Genomic DNA, 13066 nt, shown 5'->3' with positions numbered 1-13066 from the left:
TTCTTTTGCAGGATTGGTAAGCTTATCCGACTTGTTCTTGCTTATAAAATGATGGTCTTTTATCCCTGCCTCTTGCTCCTCATCTGGAAAGAATTGTTATCTTTCAGGGATCTGCACTTCCTCATCCCACCAGTCATTTCAGATGGCTACTCTTGTAGACAGGTTCGGCCTCATCCTGCCTACTACTAAAGGTTGCCTATGGATCATGTGTATGTTAAACTGTTTCATCCTTTGCCAACTCAGTCTGTTTGGTGAACCACGCTGTGAAGAAGAGCATTGAACCTTTGTGTGGGAAGTTAAAACAGAATGGATGTACTCCCCTTAAAGAACCTAAAATCATGGAGGCAGGAAAAAAGGTTTTAAGAATTATAAGAAGGAAATAAGTAATGATTGTATAGAGAAAAGAGCAGAGGGTTGTTTAAGCATTTAGCTTGACCATACACACATATACATATATACATATATATAGGGTTAGAGAACATCATTAGTCATCTTGGTACAAAGTATTGTATGAAATTTTAAAAACATTAGTAGTGATGCCCAATCTTCTCACTTTATTAAAAAATGTTCCTTTATTTCCCCTCTATATTTTACATTCATTCTTCCCTTGTTTTGAATTGCTTTTCCCATCACACAGTTTGTTTTTCCTACGTTTTTAGGGCCTGCTGGAGCAGAACTGTATTTGTCCCAGTTTTACCTCCATGTCTAATAAAATATTCTAATTGTGCTATATTTCACAGTATATTCATCAGTTACACTTTCATTGTTCCCACAAAACCAAGCAAATATATGGCTATTTGAAGATACTATTTTAATTACTGGAAAATTAGCTGGTAAGTACTCTACTTCTTCTTAACTAGTAAGTAAACACTCGAAAGTGACTTGTATTGTATAACTGTACTACTTCACCAACGGATCAATGTTGATTATAAGGTGGGAAAAATTTTAATTGAACTGGGATGACTAGTATTGACTATAAGTTGATCTGAACTGATTCTTATTTCACTATCAAGCTATAGCATACATATTTTTTTGTGTGTAGTGGGACTCATTCTCTTTTATCATTTTAGCCACCCTCAAAAGAACATTTGACTTTCAGAAATACTGGAAAGAGTTTCTGAACTTCTTCTCAAATCACAGCTCTTTCTGGGCTTTGGTGGTTGGTGAAATTGGGAAAAGGACTCAGACCTTTGGGGCATTCTCATAGGCAGGTCACCTTCATTCCTGCCTCTGACATTAATCTTGCTGCCTTCGAGGGAAAGGTCTGAGGCTGGGGAATTCAGTATCTACTGAGCAGACATGATTTGCCCCACTCACATGTCCCGAGGGCAGGAATACAAGAAGCCTGATTTGGGGTGTGATTCAAACTGTGTTTTCCAACTCTGCTTAGCAACCTCGAAGATGCTAGCTTTCATCCTCCCCTCCGTCCTCCCCTCCCTTAACTAGTCCTTAGGGAAAATCCCAGCATTTTGTAACTCTTACTGCATATTATGTAAAACGTCTGTAAATGACAATAATTCACTTATTTCTTTTGGGAAATCAATGTTTAGAACCAAAGCATATTAGGAATGACTGGTAAAAGTAGAAAATCTTAGAGTCCAAGACAAGAGTCATGGTTAAGAAACAGTTTCTGAAATTGTTCATTTTTAGAAGCTATCTTATTTAGTCCTAATGTATTAAATAAAACCTAATACTATCATTTGGGAAAGACTGGGGCTTGATTAATCTTGGAGTCATTTACTGAGCAAGGTAGTAGAATCTCTCACTCTTGCACTGATTTTGCTGGGGCACAGCAGGATGGATGTAGAGCTGTGTGTGAAGGGTAAAAAGTAAATAGGACCTACATGTGTGCAGAGAAAGGCCATTATCTTGACATAGTCCCACTCCTTACTGGCCTCTTCAAACTCTTTCCATTTTTCAATTTTCCGCCCCTTATTGTCTATATTCAAATGAGTTCTCATTTCTGGTCACAAAATGGCTTTTGCGACTCCTGGACATACCTGCTCACATTAAATCTAGTAAGGAATAGCATGTCTTTGCCCCTAGAAGTCCAAGCAAAATTCACATTGTCTGTGCTCAGATGCTTAGTTGTGTCCTACTCTTTGTGATCCCATAGACTGTAGCCCACCAAGCTCCTCTGTTCATGGGAATTTCCTGGCAAGAATACTGGAGTGGGTTGCCATTTCCTACTCCAGGGGATCTTCCTAACCCAAGGATCAAACCCATTCTCTTGCATCTTCTGCATTGGCAGGTGGATTCTTTATACTGTCTGCTGCCTGAGAAGCCCAAAATCCACGTTGCATCTCATTAACTGTGGTTGGCACAGGTTCCATCACTCAGCAAGTCACTGTGGTCAAGAGGACAATGAGATGCTGTTGATTGCTTTCAGCCCATTCTAGCATGCTGTAGTATCTCTACTCTTGTTGCAGAAATGAAACCCCAGATGTGCCACATGGGTCAACGTGTGGTTCCCTAGAGTGAAACTCAAAGGTGAAGAAATTCTGGGCAGATGAATCAAGCTCAAGCAGGCTCTAGGCTAAAGGTGCCTTGTGTGATCTAAGTTCAGTTCAGTTCAGTTGCTCAGTTGTGTCCAGCTCTTTGCTCATAGACTGCAGCACGCCAGGCTTCCCTGTCCATCACCAACTCCCGGAGCTTAGTAATTAAACTCATGTCTATCAAGTTGGTGATGCCATCCGACCATCTCATCCTCTGTCTTCCCCTTCTCCTCCAGCCTTCAATCTTTCCCAACATCAGGGTCTTTTCAATGAGTCAGTTCTTCACATCAGGTGGCCAAAGTATTGGAGTTTCAGCTTCAGCATCAGTCCTTCCAATGAATATTCAGGACTGATTTCCTTTAGGATTGACTGGTTTGGTCTGCTTGCAGCCTAATGGACTCTCAAGAGTCTTCTCCAACAACACAGTTTCAAAGCATCAATTCTTCAGCGCTCAGCTTTCTTTACAGTCCAACTCTGACATCCATACATGACCACTGGAAAAACCATAGCTTTGACTAGAAGGACGTTTGTTGGCACGGTTATGTCTCTGCTTTTTAATATATGGTCTAGGTTGGTCATAACTTTTCTTTCAAGGAGCAAGTGTCTTAATTTCATGGCCTCAGTAACCATCTGCAGTGATTTTGAAGCCCCCCAAAATAAAGTCTCCCACTGTTTCCACTGTTTCCCCATCTATTTGTCATGAAGTGATGGGACCAGATGCCGTGATCTTAGTTTTCTGAATGTTGAGTGTTAAACCAACTTTTTCACTCTCCTCTTTCACTTTCATCAAGAGGCTCTTTAGTTCTTCTTCATTTTCTGCCATAAGGGTGGTGTCATCTGCATATCTGAAGTTATTGATATATCTCCCAGCAATCTTCATTCCAGCTTGTGCTTCATCCAGTCCAGTGTTTCTCATGATGTACTCTGTATATAAGTTAAATAAACAGGGTGACAATATACAGCCTTGACGTTCTCCTTTCCCGATTTGCAACCAGTCTATTGTTCCATGTCCAGTTCTAACTATTGCTTCCTGACCTGCATACAGATTTCTCAGGGGGCAGGTCAGATGGTCTGGTATTCCCATCTCTTGAAGAATTTTCCACAGTTTGTGATCCACATAGTCAAAGGCTTTGGCATAGTCAGTAAAGCAGAAGTATATGTTTTTCTGGAACTCTCTTGCTTTTTCTATGATCCAGCGGATGTTGGCAATTTAATCTCTGGTTCCTCTGCCTTTTCTAAATACAGCTTGAACATCTGGAAGTTCACAGTTCATGTACTGTTGAAACCTGGCCTGGAGAATTTTGAGCATTACTTTGCTATCGTGTGAGAGGAAAGCAATTGTGTGGTAGTTTGAACATTCTTTGGCATTGCCGTTCTTTGGGATTGGAATGAAAGCTGACCTTTTTCAGTCCTGTGGCCACTGCTGAGATTTCCAAATTTGCTGGCATATTGAGTACAGGACTTTGAGTTAAAGAAAGGGGCATTTCTTGTTTATTCAGATCTGAATATAAAATAATCATTATAATAAGATGTTAGTAATGTTTTAGAAATAACTGGTTCACTTAGAGTAACATGTCCTGACCAGTAGTGCTGTGCTTACCGTGCATTTGTTTTATTTGCTAATGAGGTTTTCTTTTTCCAGATGCCAAATCTCAACCAAGTGTTCAGTTTTCAAAAGCCTTAATTAAACTACCCAACAACCATCATATTAGCAATGTTACAGGCTACCTTACAGTTCTACAACAGTTTTTGAAGGTGGATAATTTTCTGTATACAACTGGCATTACTCTCAATAAGTCAGGTATTTCCTAATTTTTATATAATCTCTTTATAAAAATAGTACATATTCAAATTCTATTTATTTAGATGTTTGATATTAATTTACACTTTGGAGGAAACATCAGTTTTGAAACATAAACACAGTTATTAAAGTGTTTATAGGCAGTCCTTTTATTCTAGCACATTATGAAAGAGATTACATCAGAACCTTATGCATAAATTACAAGTTAATGGGGAATTTAATTTACAGGGTATTTTTATTCAAAGTAGGTAAACAAACTAGAGAAAATAGTAATGTTTACTGTAAAATTTTGCAAATTAAAAAAATGCGTTTAAAAGTGGAAATTTGATTAAGAAGTTTAGACATATGATTTGACCAATCATTCTCAAATTGATCAGAAGTGTCAATAATTGTTGGAAACAAAAAGTTTGTAGATTGGAGTGAGCAGTTGGAAATTTTGAAATATTTGAAATACTTCAAGTAAAAGGGTAAATATTGAAAAAGTATATTTTTCAGTTTCAACAGTAGTAATATGTAAGGCTGTCATGACCTAAGTTAAGGAGGTGATGGGATTTTACATTTTATTTAACAATTTACTTATGACCCCTGTAAAAGCTGTATCTTTCCTCTGTACATCCACACTTGTTCCACCGTTTCTGCCACTTGTTGCCAGTAAGAAACTCCACAGTTTTTAAAATCACCTCAGACAATCTGTAATTTTTATGGTTTCACGTGAGTCAAATTTTTGGTCCATATCATTTGGGGGCTAGTCAGAAATTAGAGTAGTAAGCAAATATGTGTTATGGTTAGATAGGCATTTTTTCTACCTGCTGTAGCTGATGTTATTGATACCCCAGGAAGATGACCCTCTCTTCTGTTACAAGCCTAAATATTTCCTACCGCATGTATCTGTGACTCTGCATAAGGGCATTCCCTGGCCCAGGAAGTAGACTGGGCCCTCACAAGAGGCAGGCTCTCAACCAGTGACAGAAAAGAGTACGTAAAGTGTACACACCTCTTCATTAACACATTGTGTGTTGGCTTCCTTCCTTCTTCTGTATTACTCCTCCATTCCCTCAGTGGTGGGTGCTTCCTTCCTTCCAAAGTGTTATTTCAGGGTCTGCTTCTTGAGAAAGCCAATCTAAGACACCTGCCAAAGTTTTCCAGGTATGAGTTATAGGATGCTCCAAATAAAAGCATTACAAGCATGGTAACCAATATACACTATCACAAATGAAGCTCGTGTTGCCCTGGAGGGTTTTTATGAACAAGACTCATTAGATTCAGTGGGAGGAAGTTATAATATGTTCTGCCCTTCATCATTTCTCTACCACCTGCTTTTGAGATTGTTCATTAGATGTTTCAATTGTCCTGGTGCTGCTAACATTTTAAAAGTCCTAGAGCCATGGTGTCAAATGAGAATGTTCGGTCCTGCCCAATATGGTAGCAGTTAGCCACAGGTGGCAGTTGAGCTCTTGAAATATAACCAGTGCACTGAGGAACTAAATTGATAATTTCATTTAAATTGAAATTGCCACATGTTGCTCATGGCTAATATACTGATTGCACAGTTCTAGAGTTCTGTGAATATGAAGATGCTTTTTTAAAGTCTCCTCATTGTCTTTCAGACTTTTTTCCTTTTCTTCTAGTTGGCCTTATCCCAAATGATGGGGTATTGACTTCAGCAGTTTCATATGCATTCAGTATGTGAAGCCACTGACTTCACAGCCTCGAGGGGTGGAGTTAAGAAAGCCAGCTGGTTTTACAGTTTGATATGAGATATTATAATTACTTACATAGTACTTTTTATAGTACATTACTTACCAGTGCAACTAGTCTACAGAATATGTATGGCACTATTTTGCTTATCTTATGGATAGAATTTTAGGATGTTTACAAAGGTTGAATCTGTTACATTTAACAGAAAATCTCCAATAAGCCAGTGGTTGCCCTGTCTGATAACTGGAGATACATTCCCAGGTTCGGTGGCAGCGATAATTAGAATTCCTTTCCGTGGCCTCATGCTGGTTCCATCTCCCTCTGCTCTCTCATCTGCCTTCTTACACATGCCAAGATCACTTCTGATTGGGGGGATTTGCCCTGGTTTCTTCTGCCTGGAAGGCTCTTCTCTGAGGTCTCTGCATGGATGGCACCTGTCATTTGGCCACTGCTCAAATGTCTCCTTCTCAGAGAGGCAGCCTTCCTGATGGTTTTGTAGGTTTTTAAAAACATCAAATTATTGAAATGGATAACCAACCAAGGCCCTACTGGATAGCAGAGGGATCCCCGCTCAGTATTAGATAACAACCTAATGGGAAAAGAATTAGAAAACGAATAGATACATGTATATGTATAACTGAAGCACTTTGCTGTACACCTGAAACTCACAGCATTTTTAACCAACTATACTCCAATGTAAAATAAAAGTTAAAACCAAAAAAATACTGACTTTTAGATTCCAGTGACATTAAATCAGAGGAGTCTGAGAGAATTCTCATAACATGATGTCTCAGTGTTACATAAGTATAGCATTTACTTATGATATCTTTTATAGTTTAAAAATCTTCAAATAGAATCTAGTATCTACTTGGTATGACACTGGATAGCTCTGGTTGAAATAGAGGAACTAGATATTTTAGGCCAATATTAGTTTGGTGTTAATATTTGTTGTTAACAGTTTGTGCTTTACATATTTTAATGAACTGTCTTCTGTTTTTAGGTTTTGAAAGCATTGAATTAACTCCTCTTGCTGCAATATGTGTGAAAATATATTCTGGAGGAAAAGAATTAAAGGTGGATGGCTCTATTCAAATTTCTCTTCCTCTTCTACATACAAATGATGTAAGTGCAGGCGATCACGTACCTGCCTGGACATTTGATATGAACACAGGTATGTGAACTATGGGAAAAAGTTCTGAATATTTGGAATTTTTTGAATATTTGCGTGTTTACCTTAGAAATAGGTTTCTATTGTTATTAAAAATTTTCAGCTTTATTAAGTACAATTGACAAATATCTATTTTACACAGAATATTAAATTTTAATATTCCTTATTATTTAAACAGTATTTACATATGAATGTTTTATCTTTAGTAGAGCACTAAATCAGTAATATTATAATTTTAAGCACTTTATCAGTGACCAAAAGTGGCACCACTTTGATTAGTATAATAAAATTGTAGGGAAAATGATATCACTATTATTTTAAAATAGCATTATTTACTCACATTCCCATGTTTTATATTTTGAGGTTCTTATGGGTTTTTGTTATGATAGTGCTAATGCTTAGTTGCTCAGTTGTGTCCAATTCTTTGTGACCCCATGGACTGTAGCATGCCAGGCTCCTCTGTCCATGGGGATTCTCCTGGCAAGAATATTGGAGTGGGTTTCTATGCCCTCTGCCAGGGGATGGTCCCCACACCAGGGATCATACCCAGGTCTCCCATATTGCAGGTGGATTCTTAACCATCTGAGCCACCAGCGAAGCCCAAGGATACTGAGCCTGTCCCTTCTCCAGGGTATCTTCCTGACCCATTAAGCAAACTGGGGTCTCCTGCATTGCAGGTGGATTCATAGACAATATAAACTTATATCTAAAAGCTTGGCTAAAGCAATTAATAAATGTATGCAAATTTCATGAAAATAAATAACATTGTATTCTCTATATGTGTGTGTGTGTGTGTGTGTGTGTGTGTATGGTGGACTTCCCTGATGGCTCAGACGGTAAAGCGTCTGTCTACAATGTGGGAGACCCGGGTTCGATCCCTGGGTTGGGAAGATCCCCTGGAGAAGGAAATGGCAATCCACTCCAGGACTATATATAAAGGTAGAAAGAGTGATTATTTTCCAGAAAAACACTTTGGTGCCAATTTTGTTTCCTGAGATTAGCCTCCTAAATAACAACTGGATGCATTTTTCTCTTCTCTTTCTCTTGGTTTTGTTTTTCCTTGTAAATAAGGTGGAGTCCTTATCAAAAAAACAAACAAAAAAGATGATCAATCCCCCACAACTGAAAAGCCCCGGGGTAGAGCTGTGTTGGATTAAGTCACGATGCATAGACTAGACTGATTTGTAGGACTTGATTTCTGTCTCATCTGTTTCCTGTGTTAATAACCTTTCTGAAATAGGATTTCCCTTTGGAGTGGCAGGAAGGCTGTAGGCGCTCTCACTTTATATTACCCAGGTTAAAGTCCAAAAGGTAGAGAAATTATTTTCCTAGTAGCTAGTACACAAGCCCTTGGAGTCCCTGCATTTCTAGAAGGAGGTTTGCATGCCCATCTCAGAACAAATGTCTGTGGCCTGATTTGGAATTGAGGTTTCATTGTAACTGAAAAGGTAGGTAGTGAGGCACAAACATGTTCACGACAGAAGATAAAAACAGATATATTATTTTAAAAAGACTGGAAATTATGTAAGTAACAAAGGTAGTTGTAAGGGACAAACTCTTCTTTCAACTCTGTTCTGCACTCAGAAGTTTCACTTCTGGTCACCAAATGTGAGGGTATTTTTCTTGTACCCTCCAACATGAGCTAAGTGTCCTAAAATTTCCTTCAGTGGTCCTTCTAGTCAAAGCTATGGTTTTTCCAGTAGTCATGTATGGATGTAAAGAAAGCTGAGTTCCAAAGAATTGATGTTTTTGAACTGTGGTGTTGAAGAAGACTCTTGAGAGTCCCTTGAACTGCAAGGATATCCAACCAGTCCGTCCTAAAAGAAATCAGTCCTGAATATTCATTGGAAGGACTGATGCTGAAGCTGAAACTCCAATACTTTGGCCACCTGATGTGAAGAACTGACTCATTTTAAAAGACCCTGATGCTGGGCAAGATTGAAGGTGGGAGGAGAAGGGGACGACAGAGGATGAGATGGTTGGATGGCATCACCGACTCAATGGACATGAGTTTGAGTAAACTCTGGGAGTTGGTGATGGACAGGGAGGCCTGGTGTGCTGCAGTCCATGGGGTTCCAAAGAGTTGGACACAGCTGAGCGACTGAAGTGAACTGACTGAGATCCTATCTACCTGGAGTTAGTGTCAGATCCCACAGGTTAAAGGCTTGGTCCCACAACCTGCAACTCAAGAGGCCAACTGCAAGTCCAGCTTATCAGCCATGCTCCTGCCATGATTGGCTATAAGTTGGAGGCTTCCGTGACCCTCTCCTCAAGTTTGGTAACTCGCTAGAACAGCTCACAGGAAGACAGGTTACTAACCAGGTCATCGGTCTTCTGTAAAAGGATACAGTTTGGTAATAGCCAGATGAAAGAGATACACAGGGCAAGGGATTTGGAGCCGCAGTGCTCTCTCCTCTGGGCGCATCACCTTCCTAGCGCCTCCACGTGTTCACCAGCTCTGCTCTCTGAACCCTGCAGTTCAGGGGCTTTTGTGGAGGCCACAGTATATAGGCATGCTTGATTAAATCTTTGAACACTGACAGTTGAATTCAAGGTCCAGCCCCTCTCCCTTCTCTAGAGGGTTGTGTGGGGGTGGGGATGAAAGGTACATGCAGTTGGTTCCCCTGGCAACCAGCCCCCATCCACTGGGACTTTCCAAAATTCACCTCATTAACATAAACTCAGACATGGTTGAAATTGGCTTGTTGTCAACAAGAAAAGACACTGTTTCCACCTTTATGGATCTTATCACATAGGGAATTACAAAGTTTTAGGAGCTCTGTGCCAGGACTGGGGATTTAAGACCGTATATATAAATTTCTTATTACAAGTCACAGTCTCACAGTGGTATAGTACTGTAAAACATTGGATTAAAAGCTGTAAGACCTGGATTCTGTCCATTTACCAGCAAGATGATGTTGAGCAAGTCACTTGACTTATTCTGGCCTCAATCCCCTGACTTGTTGAATGAGAGAATTGTTTCAAGACACTTTAAAGAAGAATATCTGCTTTGAGTTCTGCTTTCTGATTGTTTCTCCTGAAAAAAAGCCTGTGTTTCTCATATACCTTCCAGTGGCAGAATTTTTGAATTGATTCATCACGTGTACTGCTTAAGTTTAACGTGACTATTCAAAAAGCAGGTTGACTCACTCCCATAATTTCAAATTTGTCTATATACATCATTACAATGAATCAGTAAACCAAATACATAGACCAAACTTATAAACAAGCTTTGTAATGCCAGACTTCATAAAAGATACTGGTTTTAACTGAATTCTTTTTTCTGTGGTTGATATTTAAATGAATCAGAATAGCACTTTTTAAAAGACATTTAGTTCTAAAAGAACCATGCCAGCAGTACTAGAACAAAACACCATTTAATAAAAATATTAATAAGGTCCTAAAACACATACTATAAGCATTTAATGAGAACCCCAGAGCAGGTAACAACCATCTGTTGATAAATTTGGATTTAATTACATTCTTACTAAGACATATCTCAACATACACAATTTAGACATTATTTGGAGAGTATGATTTCCCTAAGTTGCTGCTAAGTTGCTTCAGTCGTGTCCGACTCTGTGCAACCCCATAGATGGCAGCCCACCAGTCTCCTCTGTCCCTGGGATTCTCCAGGCAAGAACACTGGAGTGGGTTGCCATTTCCTTCTCCAATGCATGAAAGTGAAAAGTGAAAGTGAAGTCACTCAGTTGTGTCCGACTCTTAGCGACTCCATGGACTGCAGCCCACCAGGCTCCTCCGTCCATGGGATTTTCCAGGCAAGAGTACTGGAGTGGGGTGCCATTGCCTTCTCCAACCCTAAGTATATACCCTTTTTATATTTATATAAAATTTATATTGATTTTATATATGATATAAAGTTTATTTATATCGATTTTATAGTCTTTGGTCATAACAAATTATTCTATTTAATGTAATATACATTATATTATGATATATATTATCCCATGAAAATATATTGTCACAGTTTTCATCTTTGAAAATATCCTACAAAGTATTCTGTACATGACTATCAGCAAACTCCTATTAGCATTCAAGATATATAAGGTAACTGATTAGTACTTTTTTTTGCCTTCCTTTTTAGGTGCGTGGGTAAATCATGGCCAGGGAATGGTCAAGGAATATAACAGTCATTTAATTTGGACATATGATGCACCACATTTGGGCTACTGGATAGCAGCTCCACTTCCAGGAATTAGAGGTATGGTAAAAATGAAACAAAATATAAACTTAAAAAAATCCAAATAGTCATGCTGAAACTGATATTAGTTTCCCATTTTATTCTAAGCATTGCTACTTACTGTATTACACTGGAAAAAGCTTCTAGTCTCTTGATCTCAGCTTTATTTTACTATAGTAAAATTAGAAAATATCTATATTTTACTATATTTACTATAGTAAAATATAGAAAATATCTATATTTTCCAGATATATAGGGAAAGATTAAGTTCCATGAACTCTAGGGTCCTTTACAGCTGTAATACCTGATGAATCGGAAGTACAAAGTTGATTCAAATGAAGAATTTTCTTAGTTTGCTTTTTATGAATGAATTCTACCCAGATCAGTTAAGAGCTTTTGATTGCAAATAACAGGAGCAGAGTTTGGATAATTAGAAACATATAGTAGGATATCAGGACTTTGCAGGATCCTAGGGAAGGCTGAAAAAGCAGACTTTAAGGCAGGAATCCTAGAGGACCCCGTTAGCAGACCTGCTCCGCTGTCTTGGAAGATTGCTGCTTCAAGATAGCTGATCCTAACTCTTTGTGGTCTTTTGCTCACACTGTTCCTGATCTTTCTAGGGATGAGGAATTTTCAGACTTAGATCATGAGCATTTTCCTTGGTGGGGGTGTGGTGGGGACAAGGGACTGTTGAATAATAGTGTCCCCAGTGTTCGTAGGATAAGACAGGTGATGGCCCAAATGAAGATTGGCCTGACATGTGAACAGAAGATAGGCAAAAACCAAGAGCTGTGTGCTAGGAATGGTCTTATTCATATTCTAGGAGAAATAAGTGTTTCATTTTTCCTGGATTTAACTGGTATCAAATTAACATGGTATCAGTCTATCTATATACTTTGTACTTAGAAATCCTACATCTTGAGTTGTGTAAATGTCTCAAAATTCTCAAACATTAAGTCATCTTAAAAAAAGAAATACTCTAACCAGCTGTCATGTAGCCTGGCTGCACCGTGGGCCGGCAACTACTCATTAGGTCTCCTGGGTGTTCACTGGTATGAGTTGAGTTGCTTCTTGGTTTTCCCTGCTGCGCACTCTGCTAAGTCAACTTTCCAGCTGTCAGCATCTTGTTGCTCCTGTCTTTGATCTCATTCTCCTTTAACCTGTGGACATGTATATTTATAAAAACAAGACAGAGCAAAACTTTCAGTGTCCTTTTTGTAAAGTTTAGGGAAAGTGTAAAAGCTGAATGCATATGTCCCTCCTTCATCTTGAATTGTGTCAGAAGTAATTCTTTTGGTTTAGCTAGTGTCTTGGCTTCCAGCTGAAAGGCAGATGCAGCCTGGCTATTTCATGCTGTTCAGGAATAGTCCTGGTACATGCCCTGATCCAGGATACGGATAACATTTTACATCCATTTCTCAGTAGCAGTGTATCAGCTAACTTTGTTATGGCTGCCTATTTGAAAGCTTTGAGTTTTTTTGAAACTTTTTATGTAGTTTATTTTTATTTTACATTTGACAACCTTCCATTTTTAAACCATGCAAGGTAACAAGACTTTGTTTCAAAAATGAAGCTAAAATAGAGTATTTGAGTAGAAGAAATATGAGCTATTAACCATTATAATCATGAGGAATGTTCTGTTTTTGTTTCAATGTAGTGCTTATGAGTTTATTTCTCCAGAAAACAGAGGGTGATTGCTTTTG

At 38.7% G+C, this 13066-nt stretch overlaps 1 protein-coding gene across 1 annotated transcript in view; it reads left to right on the top strand.

The window, feature by feature from the left end:
• The window catches only part of FAM171B (family with sequence similarity 171 member B), a 75659-nt gene that overhangs the window by 54734 nt on the left and 7859 nt on the right, over positions 1-13066 (top strand). The window contains exons 3-6 of the mRNA XM_006067882.4: positions 741-833; positions 4138-4296; positions 6995-7165; positions 11268-11384. Coding sequence (XP_006067944.4) covers positions 741-833; positions 4138-4296; positions 6995-7165; positions 11268-11384 — 540 coding nt within the window. The remainder of the gene's footprint in view (positions 1-740; positions 834-4137; positions 4297-6994; positions 7166-11267; positions 11385-13066) is intronic.

Source organism: Bubalus bubalis, chromosome 2 (genome assembly GCF_019923935.1).
Source record: "Bubalus bubalis isolate 160015118507 breed Murrah chromosome 2, NDDB_SH_1, whole genome shotgun sequence".
Classification (NCBI taxonomy): Eukaryota; Metazoa; Chordata; class Mammalia; order Artiodactyla; family Bovidae; genus Bubalus; species Bubalus bubalis.
Note: the sequence above shows the minus strand (reverse complement) of the source record. Positions and strands in the feature narration are given on the sequence as shown.